At 40.0% G+C, this 17,139-nt stretch overlaps 1 protein-coding gene across 1 annotated transcript in view; it reads right to left on the minus strand.

The window, feature by feature from the left end:
• Positions 1–736: 736 nt before the first annotated feature.
• ANKRD55 (ankyrin repeat domain 55) overlaps positions 737–17,139 on the minus strand; it is a gene marked incomplete at both ends in the record, with an annotated part of 49,084 nt that continues 32,681 nt past the window's right edge. The window contains 4 exons of the mRNA XM_082784137.1: positions 737–1,005; positions 8,082–8,183; positions 13,836–14,500; positions 15,950–16,117. Of these exons, the coding sequence (XP_082640263.1) occupies positions 737–1,005; positions 8,082–8,183; positions 13,836–14,500; positions 15,950–16,117 (1,204 nt within the window). The remainder of the gene's footprint in view (positions 1,006–8,081; positions 8,184–13,835; positions 14,501–15,949; positions 16,118–17,139) is intronic.

A 17,139-nucleotide genomic window follows, 5' to 3' on the forward strand; every position in this document is an offset into this window, starting at 1 on the left:
TTATGAAATTGTCAGTGAACAACTCCATTTTTGTCACCGAGAAATATAAAATTATAAATGAAAGAGATATATGTCTTTCAGTGTAAGACACAGTTTTGAACATGTGCTGTAACCTTGCCTGTCCCACAAGGATTAGTGTTTCATTGTAATTTTTTGGCTTGTAGAAGGAAAGAAAAGAGGAAAAAACCCACAAACTTACAATGTAGAAAATATGTGAAAAATAAAGAGCCAAAAAAGCTCATTTGATAAAATTGCCTTTTATTTTGAGCTTACATTTTTTATCTTAAAAAGATATTTTTGACGGCACACAGCTTCAGAATCAGCACCCTTGAACTTACAATCTGCAGAGAATCCCCATTGATTTGTAGTTCTCTGATTCTGACTTAAATCACACAGAAAATCTTACTCTTCCTGTTTTCTAGGGAAGGCTTGACAGCACAGTGCTGCAACAAGATTGCATGTTATGAGGGCTCCATTCACAAAATAGATTTACAGAACATTAAATACAGCTTTAGTATTTCCATAATAACAAAAACTATGAGTATGCCTATATAAATACACAGTGCAGCTTTTGTGATGCGCTACCCTTTTCCTTCTTTTTTTTTTTTTTTTTTTTTTTTTACACTCCAGTTCACAAGAGCATCAGTAGTGCAAATTAATGAGATTTTACTGTATACTTATCTTGTAACAAGCTCTTGGATGTATTTCAGCTGATGTTTGATGCCAGTGCAATGAGTTAATTTTCAATGTCTTTGTTGGTGAGGGATTTCTCAAGCTCTTCTGCAGGGTTGGATTTCTTCTGGCTTGGGATTGCAGGTAGGACACGGCTTGGTTTCAGAGGCTCTCCTGATAGACGAGGCAAGAAAGAATATAGCATATGACTCTGAGAATGTCCCCTCTTCTGGGATCTGGAGGTTGGGGCTGGTGGGAGAATAACGGCTCCAGTCCTTAAGGAATTTAAAGGCAGGGATTTAAACTTCTTATCACCCTGAGATGGTAGCTGAACTACAGAAAAAAAAAAAAAAAGAGAGAGAGAGAGAAAGAGTGTACAAGAATGAGAAGCATGAAATTTTTACAAATGATATGTTTGTTGCTTTCTTTGAACTGTTATTTGTTGTTGTTGTTGTGCTGTGTATAAATAAACCCACATTTGAAAGATGTGATGAATATATGGGTAAAAAGTCCCTGAAGTCTGTCAGGGCTAATCTTCAGCTGAAGAAAAGAATTCCAGTATCAAGAGATTTACTTCATGTTTGGTGATCCCTAAGACCCAACAAGGTCAAAGGTTTACTTTTGATAAGCACAGAATCTGTAGTTTGTCTGAAAGAGATTCTGTCTGTTCAGAGAGATTTCCAGAAGACATTTTTTTCTTCAGAAAATGTAGGGTTGACTGAAACAGAAATGTTCCATGGAAATATATTAATTTTAGCACAACTTTTGTGTGTGGTAGGTGGTCTATAACCTTCTGGTAAAAACATTAGGAAGATGAAATGGAAGAGCTTGGGAAAATGTACTGGTTTCTCTAGGCACAGTCAGTCATGAAGGTAGGTCCAAACATCTGCTCTGCGTGTCACAGGGCACAAGAGCAGCCCAATACAGCACACTTAAGACCCGTGCTGAGACACAAGAGCTACAGCTGTTGCATGTCTTGTGCTTGTCAACAGCCTTGTGAGAAACTGAGGATTTGGAGCATCCTTCACCTCCACCTCACATCCAGCAGTGTAACAATGTTTGTGCTTTAGGGTTAGTACAGTTCTGTGCCTTCTCTAAAGAAGCTTGTCCTCAAGCTCTTTCAGTCAGGCAACATGTTAACTAATCACACAAGTTTTTAAAAGGAGAATTCAAAACCTTAATTATAGACTTCTTTATCTCTGCCTTAGACTTTATTGTGGATTACATTAGACTTTATTCATTTTATTCACTGTTTAATTTGCATGCTCTTTGCCTTGGCCATTCTTTTTTTTTTTTTCTTTTCTTTTTTTTTTTTTTAAATTTATTTTTTTATTATCAATTTATTTATTTATTTATTTATTTATTTTCAGTCTAGCCATGTCAGAGATTCCCAACAAGAGTTAACACCTATTTTGGTTAGAGATCCTTCCTCACTATTCTTCACATTTGTTTTTCCTTGGTTGCAGTCTCAATCCACCTGCAATTTCCTTCCATCTGCACCTGTCATGATGAATATTGTCGGCTGAATATGAGCCAGCAGTGTGCTCAGGTGGCCAAGAAGGCCAACGGCATCCTGGCTTGTATCAGGAACAGCATGACCAGCAGGGCTAGGGAGGTGATCGTCCCCCTGTACTCAGCTCTGGTGAGGCCGCACCTCGAGTACTGTGTTCAGTTTTGGGCCCCTCGCTACAAGAAGGACATGGAGGTGCTTGAGCAGGTGCAGAGAAGGGCGACGAAGCTGGTGAGGGGCCTGGAGAACAAGTCCTACGAGGAGCGGCTGAGGGAGCTGGGCTTGTTCAGCCTGGAGAAGAGGAGGCTCAGGGGCGACCTTATCGCTCTCTATAGGTACCTCAAGGGAGGCTGTAGCAAGGTGGGGGTTGGTTTGTTCTCCCACGTGCCTGGTGACAGGACGAGGGGGAATGGGCTTAAGTTGAGCCAGGGGAGTTTTAGGTTAGATGTTAGGAAGAACTTCTTCACTGAAAGGGTTGTGAAGCATTGGAACAGGCTGCCCAGGGAAGTGGTGGAGTCACCATCCCTGGAAGTCTTTAAAAGACGTTTAGATGTAGAGCTTAGGGATATGGTTTAGTGGGGACTGCTAGCGTTAGGTCAGAGGTTGGACTCGATGATCTTGAGGTCTCTTCCAACCTAGAAATTCTGTGATTCTGTGATTCTGTGATATACAATATAAACGTTTGTGTCTGAAATGTTTCATGCTAGTAGTCGTGGCAGCCTCCAGAAGGTTATCTGGATTTTCTGCCCATTTCAATAGTTTTTCCTTTGAAATTAGCCACAAATGCTTCCTAGTGGTTAGGTATTAAAAGCCATTCTCTGACTGGTATCATGTTGGTGTCCTGGTTCTTTGCATGCAGAAAGAATTCTGCTATAAAGTACTCTGCTCAAAAGGTGACTTTCTCAGCCAGGTGTTATCATTTCATTTCCTAGTTAACCCCACTGAAAACCTGAGTATTCTTGTTTACATTTTTCCCAGCAGACCCTTTGATTATTCTTTTTTCATATTGAGAAATTTTTCTGGTGCAAATTGAAAGAAATTCTACACAAATTAAGAATGGAGAAAAGTATCCTCTCTTAATCCTATGAAAATCATGTGTAATTTCAGAAAAAAACATCTGAAGATAAGCTAGACTTTTACTGTTTGAATAGAGAATAACATGATAAATAAACTCTTTCTTATTAGAAATAACAGGCCAAATAATCAATTGGTATGAACTGAATTGGTAAGTACTGCAGTCAATGTGTCTGTAAAAAGCTGGACCTTGTAAGTGAATTTTAATCTCAAAAAAAAAAAAAAAAAAAAAAATCCCCCCAGATAAACTAAACGTTAAACACACTTGAGGAACTTAGGAACTTATAGACAGAATAGTGGGTAGAGTATCTTGAAGGCTGTAGATTAAAAAGACAGAAAAAAAGGGGTCTTCAGGATTTCAAATATATTAATCTAACTTTCATACATAATAACCTGTCTGTGCTGGTGTTTCTCAGAAGTGAGTCTTTGAAGATATAAAGTCAACCTTCTCACTGTTCATCAAACAACATCAAAAAGAGTTACTTGGGGTGTAATAATTTCCTGGACAACAGGTTTACAGTGCAAAATGACCTTGATAAATTGGAGAAATGGTAAGAAATTTAGATAATGAAATTCAGCAAAACAACATGCAAAGTACTATACTTAGGACAAAGAAAGAAAGAAAGAAAGAAAAAAAACAAAAAAAAACAAAAAAAACAACACAATCCAAGCCACCAAAAGTACACATGAAAAATGGGAAATAGCTGGCTGGGTCAGCAACAGTAGTACAGCTAACTGGGGATACAGGCTGTGCCCAAGTCAGAAATAAAACTGCAAAGTTTCAAATAGAAACCCCGCAGCTTCTGTGCCACAGTAAAGCAGAAGCACAACAGTTTTGTCATGCAAGCACTTCTGTGCCAGTAGATTTACCTAGTGTATAATTAAGGAGTCAGAAATTTGTTCCATTGAACACAAATGAACCTCTCTGATGTCTTTAGTGGGCACTAGAAGAGTTTTGCAGACATGGATTTTTTTCACTATATACATGTACATTGTGACAAAGAGGCTGAAGTTCTCCTTGCCATCTTTCCCTGTATGCATTTCATCTTTTTTTATTTACTTATCAGGGGTGGTAATTCTCTAAGACTCATCAGATGTCTATCAGGCACAAAGCAGAAGCTGCTTCACGGAGAGGATTTAAAAATTTGGAAGATTTTTTTCTTTTCAGGCTAATTTCAGTACAATTAAAATTGTGATGGCCAGACCAGGCCGTATTGTACTGGACCTCCTTGTCCCTTGTCAATTTAATATAATTCACAGATTATGTTCAAGGTTCATTTCTGTTCAGAAGTCCAGGAAATGGCTTAACTGTTGCTTCCAACATCAACAAAAAAGCACCATTAATAATTTGCTTCAGTTTATATATTTATATATATTTGTGTGTGTGAGTACAATATAGTAGCCTGTATCTTTTCTGGCACATGATTAAAATGCTTTGGGTTCACAAAATTTCGGCATGAAAGCCAAATGCATGCTAAGAAGGCCAGTTATTTCTTTGGGGCATATGCATATGTTCATGCATTCAAAGTTTACACCTGTGTGAAACATCTCCAGAACACTTTATGTTCTAGATAAGCCTTAATGGTGGGTTTAAGTAGGGTGTAAGCAGTTTAGTTTGATTTCACCTCCATGCCATCACAAACCCACACTCCTTGAAGAAAGGAAAAAACATCAGCCAAACATCCAAACATCCATACTCTCTCCTAACATGGATCATGGATCCCTAATGCATGGATGATAGTGAAATTTCCAGTCATGATAAATAAAGGCAAAAGTAACTATTGATCCCCAGAAATTGTTGTTAAATGACCTTCAGAAATAGCTTTTTTTTTTTTCTTTTTTTTTTTTTTTCTTTTTTTTTTTTCTAACAAGTAATAGCCCCAGTGTGGCTTTAGACTTTCTGTGCCACATGAAGAAGTGAGAACAGCAGAGAGTTCTCTTGAATTTCCATATTTGCTTGGAAAATGATTCTGGCACTGTGTGAGTGGTGTGTGATGGCTGTGAGTTTGCTATCCAGGGGTTCTTGGGAGAGTTGCATGATGAGGTAGGAGGGGTGTTTGAGTGGAGGAGCAGCAGCATGAAGCATAACAGTGATGCCAGGTCATGAAAAGGCTACTCATGAAGACATTTGATGTACCCCTTTGGCCCTGGAAATGTCTGGAGTGTGAGAGTTCATAAACTATGTTTTAAAGTTATTGAAGTATTGTTTTCCTAAGCTACCATATAATTACTATTGTCTTCCTCCTAACCTGTATCTTTAAATATTTTTACTTGGAGGTTAAAGCATCTCTTCCCGTTTTTTTTTTTTTTTTTTTTTTTTTTTTTTTTTTTTTTTTTTTTTTTTTCCATTGCCCTTCCTTTTCTGGGAGATGTTTCTTCTTTTTGTTTATTTCTGACAAGTTTCAGTTCTCTCTCTAATTTATGCTTATTTTATCTTTCCAACTCCGTGGCTTTTTTTTTTTTTTTTTTTTTTTCCCCTCCACTGGTTTTGTTGCATGTATTTAGCACACATCTAGTGTAACAAAAGAAAATACTAGAAAAACAAAAATGTTTGTACTCAAACTTCTTTGCTGGAACCATATGTCTGAGTAATGGCTGTGTCTGGAACAGTAATATTTTTAGGGCTGGATGGTGACTGAAATCTTGGCTCTGAAACAGTTACTTGGAAAGCTCCAGGATGAAATGTGTCATTTGTATTAACAAAGAAGAAACGTAATCTATTTTGCAAATAACTTTCCTTTTCTTTTATTAGCTTGATCTGATGTTCATGCAGTAATGACACCTGGATAAATGTGCTATGTTAGTTCATTACATGATGATTATGAACTATAATAGTTATATCTCATTTATAGAGCACTTTTTTTTTTTTTTTTTGGCATGAGACTAGAACTAAAATCGTTGTTGTCCGTGTGAATTTCTGCAAAAACACCACTGATTATGAAATCTTTTTTTTTTTTCCTTTTAGGATTTTGCTTACAACTATGTTAAATAGAAGACATAAAGAATGTTAATAGAAAGCTTGAAAACAAAAAGAAGACTTGGAGCTGGGGTTTTCAAAGCAGTTAGAAAATTTTCCTTCTCCTGGGGAGGCAGGCGATACCACCTCGGTATTCCGCATGTTATTCTTCTTCCTTTCTCACTTACTGTGCAGCAGCAGTGGAGGATTCTGCATTTCCCCTACCCAGTCTGATGTTCCCTATAAAGATACCTCTGCTGTTTCATTTTTAGTAATGTTGTCATAGCTGCAGCATGGCTTCAGAAGCTCACATCATAAGAGGCTTTAGCTTTGAAATTTCAATGCTTTAGGACCTGGCAGATCTGCAGGATGGCAAATAGCAAACTGCAAATCCTTGTTCAAAATACATGGAGGGATTTGGACTTAGTGGAGCACAAGAGTGTGAGGGCAGGACACTGCTGGGAGTAGTGTTTGTATGTGAAATTTATATGTGCATACTGCCTGGGACACTCACTAAGTCTTGGCACTCCTCCTGTGCTGTTGGAGCAGGGTGAGGCTTTCCCTGCCCTTTGGGATCTTGCTTCTTACTGCCTTGAGAATGAAGACCTGGCTGATAGTGCAGAAGAAAAAGGCTGATGCTCTCTCAGTCCCTTTATTTTAGTTCCCAAAACAGTCCATTCTAGAATGAGAGAAGCGAATGGTTCCCATCCTTGTGTAAGAGCTGGTCCAGCTGCTGTGCTTAGGATAAAGTGAGCTCTGTCTTGAAAATCATCAAGGATCATCTGTTTCAGAAACCTGATAATCTCAATCTTATCCTCTTTCCTCTAATTTTCACTAGCAAAAGGATGCAAAAATCAGTGTCATGATATTTTTCATGCTGTTTGTAAAAGAGCCATTCCTTATCCTGGCTTTCATCCCACATACCCAGCCTTTCTCCGGTGTGCAGTTTTGAGGGTGTTGTCAACCATCTCCAGTGACTCCTTACACAGTGCAAGTCTCTGTGTTACATCAGGTCCTACCCCCTGTGAAACACTACGAGACATGTAGGCATCCACAAACCCTTCTGAGAGTGAAAAATCCCATCTCTGTGAGAATTCCAGTCTCTGCTCTGGAAAACAAATGCAACACCAGACTTTCCTCTCTGCTGATTTAGATCATATCTGTTAGAGCAGCTCCGTGGAACTCACTGGAGAAAAGGGTTGAGATCAGCAGCACAAAGTCCAGCTGGAGGTGGGCCAGTTGCTAGTGAGATACCCCTGGATCTGATACTAGGGCCAGTACTGCTTAACATCTTCATTAATGACTTGGATGATGACACAGAGTGCATGCACAGCAACTCTGCAAACAGTCAAAATCTGGGAGAGTGGCTGATACCGAGGATGGAAGTGCTGCCATTCAGAGGGACCTGGAAAGGCTGTTGAAATGAACTGACAAGACTCGTGATATTCAATAAAGGGAAATGCAAAATCCTGCACCTGGGGAGGAGTAGCACCCTGCACCAATGCATATAAATGCCTGACTGGGGAAAGTAAAGAAGAGGGGGTCAGAATCTTCTCAGTGGTAACCTATGAAGGCAAAAGAGTCAGTGGGCACAAACTGAAATACGGGAAATTCTACTTAAACGTAAGAGGAATCTTTGTACTTCAGGGGCAGTCAAACACTGGAACAGGTTGCCTGGAGTGGTTGTGCCATCACATCTTTGGAGATATTCAAAACCTGTGTGGTCCTGAGCAATCTGCTGCAGGTGGCCCTGCTGTGGGCAGGGGGTTGGACTGAGCAATCTCCAGTGGTGCTTTCCAAGAAACCTCCCTCAAGCACTCAGCTGCCACTTACGGAGGCATACAGTAGATGAGGCTTGGTTGTACTTACTTTTTTGAGCACAGTGTTTAGATATAGGAGCGAGGCTGTTCCGTACTGGAGAAAGATCTTTTATTTTGTGTTGGCCCGTGGACATCTGTTGAAAGTTTTTACCTGTGGGAGAAAAAGAGAGTCTATTATTGTAAGAAAATGGTTGTAAATAATAAGATGTACAGTAGATCTCTGGTTTCTAAAGAAAAAAAGTATTTACCAGGGATATGTAATAAAAAGAAAGAAATGATTGAAGAAAGCTCTTTACATATTTAAAAAATGACTGATTTACTGTAACTTCTGTGCGTACACTTGCTCTCATAAAATATCGTAATTGGTGTTCAGACATGTTCTCGTAGCCAGGTCCACATAAGAATATTTGGATGCTAGATTTGAAGAAATGTTCAATTAGACAGATTTAATTTCAGAATAAAATTGTAGAAACCTAGAATCAGAGAATGGTTTGGGTTGGAAGAGACCTTTAAAGATCACCCAGTTCCATCCTCTCCTACTTGAGCAGGGGTCCCTCCCACCAGACCAGGCTGCCCAAAGCCCCATCCAGCCTGACCTTGAGCACCCCCAGGGATGGGGCATCCACAGCTTCTCTGGGCAGCCTGGGCCAGTGCCTCACCACCTTCTGAGTGAAAGCTGAGCTCAAAAACTTTTCTAATATTGTCTCTGCCTTTCTAAGCACTAGAACACAGAGTTCAACTCCTGGTTGGAAAATCAGGCTAGAGGAAGTCTGTCAGCAGATTAGTTTTGCTGCAGATGAAATATAGCAGAACTGATACAAACAGATAAGGATTCTTATTAAACTATGTTTCTGGCAATTTGCTATTACCAAGAATAGACACTGGAAAATGAAATTTTCTAACTGTGGCATTTTACTGGCTTAGACCAAAGCTGACTTTGGTCTAGTGCTGTTAAAATAGACTATGTGTTAGGTGATATAGTGCATTTCACTACACAAACACCACATCAAATGTTATTAAAAAAGTAGAAACTCAAACTCCAAATCAACATTTTCCCCAGATCCTTTCTCTGACTTGATCATATCGAGTGGTGTTGGCATTTCCCAGATTTTTCTTTTTTGTTATCCCCAGATCTGAGGTGATCCATGTAAGGAGCCTTGAGATGTCTTCTCAAACTGCTGCTTGCCCAGTATGGCATTGCAACACAGCTCATTGCAGAACAAGCATATGGTCTGTTTGCATGCAGAGATGAAGGGAGGCACAGGCTGGATCTAGTAGAACATGTTAAGCAATAACAAGAAATGAAATGATATAAATTGCTTTGACGGCTTTGTGGCTGGTATTTGAATACATCTGTGTATTACTGGCCTGTCCAAGCTAAACCTATAGAAAAGCAGTTACGGAACAGTGTCCTAGAAGTAATTACTGAAGTAATTGTCAAGACCGCTGTACAAGCGTTACTAGCTAAATGGTTTCTGTGTGCAAAGAGCTAAGTTGGTGTATACCAGTTAAAACCCACACAGAGCAGGGCATTCTTCACCTTGGCATAGACTTTGGATCATTCTTTTGGTTCCCACGGGTAAAGCTAATGTGTATTGAGCTAAAGCATGAAGAGTCTGTTACAGATGAGCTGCATCTAATACAAACAGACTTTGTTCTCCTTTTCCCATGTTTTACTCTTAATTTGGTCTTTAATATCTCTCCAAGGTAATCACAAGGTGTGTGTAAAGGTTGGTAAATATCTTCTACACATATTGCATACTCTGTGCACAAAGAAATAATTATATTGACTCCAAAATAGAAGAAAATCAAGCCAGCTGCTCCCATTAGCGATTCAAGTTGTATTGGTTTTATTGTGATGCTTACGCTGAGCACTAATGCCTTATTATGTATGTACCATTATGGCCTTGATGAGGGTAGGTTGTTTTTTTCTATCAAGAGATATATTTATTTCATAAATGGGGTTATCTGGCAGCAAAACAAAAGTACAAAGCATAATCATATTTGCGAGGCTGATATGAATGCTTGGGAAAAAAAACCTTGTCTACAGGTTCTGGCATCAAGTAGAACTATTCTGTTCTTCCTTCCTATATGCTTTACATAATATCAGAGAAGAAAAGGATTTTTCTTTCTGTTAGACATTATCTTTGTCACCCCTGAGGGCATATTTATGATGGCATCTGAAATGGAAAAGAAGCAATTTCTAATTTATTGATTGTAAAATGCAGGACTGTTCACATTTTGTTTATTGACTTTTTTTTTTTTTTCTTTTTCTTTTTTTACATTTTGATCTCTGATTTTCCTTCTTGTTGGGATACACATTTGCATTATAATTTTGTTTGTTTGTCTGTTTTGTGGAAAAGCAGTGATATTATGGTGAATGTCTCGCTGTAAATCAGTTCTTCACTTTGAGTAAGAAACAGCCACGTTGATCAGTGTTGCTCTACTCTTTCCTGACATGAACTGTTTCCTTTTTGACTATATCATACTGCTTACGCCAACAGACGAGTAATAATAGCCTTCCTTTTAATGTTACCTATTCAAGCAACTAGAAATTACTGGACTGCTGTACAAACCTATTAAAAAGTATTGCATTAGACCTGGCAGCTTAGTAATCTACAGGATGAATGGGTGATAGAGGGAGGCTCCATCTGGTTAGAGGGTGGTAACAGCTGCCTTTTTGTTTGAGACAGCCCTGCTTTGTCCATGTTACCAGGAATTTCTTCATTTATACCATTTTCCCAATGAAATGTAGGTGGCAGTGCATTTTGCAAAAAGAGATGATCGCAAAGGTCACAAATGCAAAATGTTTCAGATGGTGGATGCCAGCTCAGCCCTGTGGCTGGCAAGGACTCCTCCTGCAATATTGGCAGTCATTTTTGTTGCAGTCCATCTCTGTTCAACTCAGCAGAGTAAGACAAAGCAGTTATTCTGAGATAAACCGCTGATGTGATAGGTGAGTCTCACTCCTACCCACAGCAACCTCTTCCCTTTGAATTTCGGGCTGGGCTAGTAAATTGACTCATCTTTCATTTCCAGGAGCACAGAAAACAGAACAAAAAACCCTCTAGAAATCCCCCATTGATATGCCAGCTGCCCTGGTAGCAGTGAGTACAAAAAGTAGCTCTGACTTTAATAAAAGGCGTGGTCATGCAAGACAATCAACACCGTGTGTTAGCTGAGAAAATATTTTTCAGACTGAGCTTCCCTAGGTTATCGACACCCACAGTCCTGTCTCAGATGTTGGAAAGCTACACGCAGCCCCCACAGCCATGCCTGGAGAAATAGAGTATTAACACTTCAGTGTCCACCAAAGACCAGATGCTGTTTTCCCCCTCAGCTAGGCCTCCTGCAGGAAAAAAACAACGAGGAAATGTCTTTCTGAGAGTGCCGCCTGTGCGGTGCTGCTGGCTGGGTTGGAGCCAGGGCACGGTTTGCTTCTGATCCCTGCAAGTCGTGCAGGCACAGCACTTTTGTGCGCTGGAGACCTGCAGGCCCTGAAGCTCATACAGTAAATGCAGTTCTAATTCACTGCAAGGCAGGTGGCTTTAATTACAGGGGCAGATGGATTTAAACCACACACATGAGCATGAAAAGGGATAAGCTGTTCTTTTTAGCACGAGAAAATGTTAGACAATATCTGGGTTGTGCAATGTATTCCTGCCAGACACTCTCTGCCTCCTTACATGCTTTTATTCCATTCACTTCAACGGAAGTCCTTTATGCCAGCTAAAGGAATTTTTTGTTGTTGAAAAGTTTTGTTAAAGGCAGCAGGTACACAGAAGGCTGGGCTTGCAGCAGTCTCAGGCTGCTTTCCTCTGAGAAGATAATAAACTGCCAGAGCTCTGCTCTTCATCTGGACAAAGAAAAGCTAGCTCCAACTGCAGTGATTAGAAGATTTTCCATAATTGATGTGATTTTCCCTCGTTCATGCATGTAGACTGCTACTCCTCTACTGAGTCCTAGTGCAAATGATGGAGTCTGTTCTCAGTCACTGGCCTGTTTTTTGTTTTGCTTTTGGTCATAGGATGTTCTTTCCCAAGAAAAGAAATGGGTGGGACGGTACTTTCCCATCAAAAGTATTCATAGGCTAGCTAATCCCACCAAGAAGTATTCCCCCATAGTCACCCTCTGGTATGGTTTATCCAGTTTTAATTCATTCCTCCTCCTGCTGAACAAACAAAAGATCTCAAACATCTCAGCCTCACTGGGCCCTATTATATTTGGGTTGTAAGGAAGCCCTGCAGGTTTTCTTGTCTGCCACATGTGAGCTGAACCTTGCAGAGTTTAGCGTAGAAAGAATAATGCTGGAGCAATCCTTGATAGCTATATGTAGTTTGAGATTTGTATGGTTGAGTGAACAGCTGAAGAGTGCACAGTAAAAAAGTAGTTACACCTACAGACCAGGTCTATCGAGTTTTCAGGAACTTGGCCTGATGTTCAGGAAGTGGAACTTTTTGAATAGCTTCTTTTTATGCTGCAAAACTATTTCTGGCCTTTAGTTGCACAGTGTAAAATCACCTGTCATTCTGAAATCGCCTTACCTCCTCTCATTATTAGAGAAGTGAATAAAGATTTGCTGTCCTACATCTCTCTTTGCCTAGGAGTTACTACAGCTTGCAGTGCCATGCAGGGTTCCGTAGTGACCTGACCTAACTGAGGGTTCCTCTTGGACACGGTTTCTGTTCACTGCTCTTTCAGCTGTAAGATAATGGCTCACGCCTGTTGAGGGGAGGTTAGATTAATTTATTGTATCATGTTTAGTCCTTGTAATGGTGTACTGGTAGGTTTGGCAATTGCTTTTGCTTGCTTCATTTTCAACTGGATATTACAGTGGTTGGAAGGCATGCTAGATGTGCTTAATTTTGGCATGAGACTAATCCCAAAGGTAATGAAGTTGGAGACTCTGATATGTTAAAGTGAACTCCAGTGTACAGGCCATCCAGCCAGATTCATCTAAACATGGATGAGAGTCAAAGTACTAGATCCCAAATCTTGCCAAATGCTAGTTTTGAATTTACTTCAGAATTCTGATACTCTACTTCATTATTGTTACACTGCAGTTTCCAAACCACAACATAAAAGCATTTACGCTCTCTGCAAATTTAGCAACCTGAATTCAGCCATGGAAAAAACCTCAGCACAGCACATTAAATCAAATAGCTTGGGGCTGGGAGAGTGGGAAGGAACCTGGAGTCAGGTAAGTTCATGTGTGCTGTGCTGGATGGCTCTGCATCAGCTCATTTCTTTGTGCAGACATATACTGACTTCACCAGAAGCAACTCTCAGCAGAGTTAAAGATCTGAAAGCAGTACTTCTCCCTTACACATCTGGTTCCAGGGTTAAATGAAGACAGAATGCAATGGGCATGACAGTAGGTATTAACTTGCAATTCACAAAACATGTATGTGATCTGGAGGCTCTTACCTTGCTCAGGTACCATGCATGTCTCCTAATTACCTTTATTTTTGCTGCTAGGCCTAATCAGATCCCTGATTCTCATAATTAGAACTCTGATGTCTACTCATATCTCTGATTTCCCACACCTAAGCTTCTTGCTTCAGCTGTCAGCTCATGTCCTGTACGTACAATATCTGCATTTGCTACTGCTCAGAATTAGAGAATATCCTGAGTTGGAGGGGACCACAAAGATCCAGCTCCTGGACATACAAAGAGAATAAACTGAAAAGAACATATTAAAGAAGTGGAATCATTATGGGGCAGACTTACCTATCTTTTCTTACTCAGCTTGCCACATCATCAGAGATTGTAGGATATGGGAGATAGAGAAGAAAGAAATTACCTGATGGAGAACTGGGGAGTGAGGGAAGGCGGGGAGGGCACAAAAGCACATGGTGAGATCTATCAGAGTTTATGCCATTTATCATTTTGTCTGCAGGAGTTTTGGTACAGACTTTGTAGGAGTGTATTTGGTTAGACTCTGTGTTCCAGGAGTTGTCCAGCAAAGCCTGGCAGCTGCTTCTGTGATCCAGCAAGTCATGTTCACTCCTGCTCTTTTGAGACCTGTGTGCAAAATGGTAGTTGCTGGTGCTGGAGGAGATGCTTGAAGCTGTGCTCTGGGAAGCAGTGAGGAAGGAATTGCCCACCGTGATTGGGGGGAGGCTCTGGGTTCGGATGGGCAGAAGACCATGGCAGTCTGGAGGCTTCTGTTCTGGTATGAGGTACTTTGTGTCTGTGCTCCTTCTTTTGAAGTCAGTGGTGGTCACACACTCATCCAGGATGTCTTTGCAGTTTGTGTCCACGATGCAATCAAAAGTGGTGATGATGTCGTCTACTTCTGAAGTCTCTTCTGTAGGATATCTGTCTCTGCTTCTGTCTTTCTGATTGGTTTTCTGGTCCTCTTTCTTCTTTTTGCAGGAGAAGATGTTGTTCAGCATACTGAATCTTCCTTCTTTCTTTAGGATTCTATTGTTTGGAGAGGGAAACTGATGAACCAGCTCAGATCTACTGGAAGTACAAACCAAAATGTGGTGCCATTACTCAGCAAAGAATGAAATAAACACTGCCTGTGATAGACCACGAAATGGGGTACATACTGTTCAGATACATTTCTAGGGGTGGCTCACAGAGGGAGAAAATAAGGACTCCAAATATGTAATTAACAAAGACTGAAAATGATACTGCATTACTTCACTCTTTCTGGTGGGGTTCATTGCATTACACTTATCTTCAAGCAGACTCAGTGCAGCTATCAGGAAAAAAAAACAACAAACTTTTCTGGCTTCAGTATCTACCAGCTGCAGAATCATTATCCTTAATAGTGAGGCAAGATCCAATAACAACAAGAAGAACACACAGGGATATTTAAAACCAAGTAGTCTTTGTATTATGTCATATTAGGAAAATGATATTTCCAACAGCACAGTCATTGCTAACACTGTGAGAAAGACAAAAGACACTACTTCACATTTCTTTTCCTTTCCTTTTCTTGCCTTGCCCTTGCTTGCCTTTTTTTTTTTTTTTTTTTTGGGAGGTCACCAACCCGTGTATTGAACAGGCCTGGCACAGTTTCAGAAGACCTATCAAGATAATTACCTACAGTGGTGTTGCTGTAGTGGTTTTTAGATGAGATTTTGACTAATCAGCTTTGCAGACCTACTCAGGCAGAGCGCAGCGCAGTAGTAGTAGGAGGAGATGTAACACTACCCGTGTCTCACCATTTATAACACAGGAAATAACACTGCCTGCTGACTGGAAAGGAGGGGCAAGCACAAAGAAATGTGATGATAAATGTCTTTGTAAGTGTGTGCTCGTTTACCAAAGTTGAAGAACTGAAATGAATTAAATGACAGCTGCTGAAACCTGAGAAATATGAAGAAAGAGGAAGATCATAAGCAATGGTAAAAGAATTATATCTTTTTTAACAGAAAAAAAAATCAGGACAAGAAGAGATAATTGAAGTAGAGAACTGAAGTAGTCTAAGAAAGTAATCCGAAGCCCTTACCCTGAACATGAAAATTTAAATTTTATTTTACTATCTGTCTGGCAAAACTATTTTTTTTTTCCTTTCAATCTATCTCTCTGTCTGATTACATGAATACACAGCCAGTGTGCAGAGATTTCAAAAAAGCAGAGGTCATATAACTAAAGGCTGAAAGATAAATCTAAAGACTGTAAGATAGATTTTGTGCACAAAGGTGTCTGAGCAGTAGCTATACCCACATTGTCTTGGTTCAGAACCCTCCACTAACTGGCAGACTAACACTGTAACCACAGTGATGAGTCTTCAGTAGATGACTAATTCTAACGTTGCTATCTTTGTGGAAAATTTGGGTTCAGCATTGCATATGAATTGAGCCATCACACAGGGCTCAAACCCTTCAGCAGCATACAGAAAGTAATGAATTTATTTTCTAGTCAGTGCTAATATGAGCAAAGTGTGAACTTTTCCTTTACCTGCTCTCCTGAGACAGCAGCTTGATGCACGCTGTGTGACCACAGTACATTGCATATGTCAGAGGAGTGTTTTCATTGATGTCTCGAGGGCTGCTGTCTATCCCCAGCTCTAGCAGTGTCTGCACACAGTCAGCTTTCCCTGCTGCTGCAGCCCAGTGCAAAGGCGTCCTAGGGAAAATGGGAAAACATCATTAAAATAAATTAACAATTGTGCTATGGAAACTGTTAGTGACACAATGAGGTGTGCTCCTATGCTACTTGTCTAGATTCACAACATCCATTTTACAGAATTCTTCAGCAATTTATCCCACATTGATGTAGTTCCCAGCAGTAGGAATAAAACCATAGACCAGCATCTGTCTATGTGCATCTATTTGGCTGTAATAAAGATAGATATGGTGCTGAAGGATGCCAATGCATGCTATATGATAACATCACTTCCACTGCTGGAGCTGTAGAGTGGGAGAAACTTCTGAAGTTCTCAGACCAGAATTTGAAAAAAAATCTTTGTAGTGTCCACCACAGAGGGACAAGCCCTTCTCATCTTTACAGCAAACACAATTAGCCATGGTTGGCATGAAGGCAATAGGAAAAGAAGCCTCTCCAAAACAAGGAGAAGGACTGGACACATCTACCAGGCTGTCATTGTCTCTGCCAATTTTTGTGTTCCTTGGTGGGCACAGATTGGAGAAGGTATAATTGTCTTGAATTTAGAGGGAGAATCAAGCTGATTTTCTTATTGGCAGTGGATGCTCATCTTTCTAAACTTTTGTCCACTTTCAAAATTGTAATACTTCACTCTTGTGAAATCTCTGAAAGCACAGAAAACACCACAAGGAAAATGTGCAAGAAGAATAAAATTGACTTTTCTGTGCCCTTTCTTGCAGTCACAGTGATTACAGATGGGTGCAGTCAGAAACAACATAGAATGGAAAAGTACTGTGTATTTATATTTAACAGCTTATCTTTTCCCTTCTTCAAGTGTGATACCTTCTATGGAAATACCTACGAACACGTAATAGGAGGTACTTTCTTTACTGAACTCTTAACTGTAGTAGCTCCTCCCTTCCCTCTTCTTTCCACAGAAACAGAGCCTTCTCTACTATGCTTTCCCAATGTTTAGAAACTTCTCCAGAACTCTGTTGATTTTATTTCTGTTCCATTTTATTGGATTTTTCCATGAAGAATGC

Source organism: Aythya marila (assembly GCF_965140915.1).
Source record: "Aythya marila genome assembly, chromosome: Z".
NCBI classification, from domain to species: Eukaryota; Metazoa; Chordata; class Aves; order Anseriformes; family Anatidae; genus Aythya; species Aythya marila.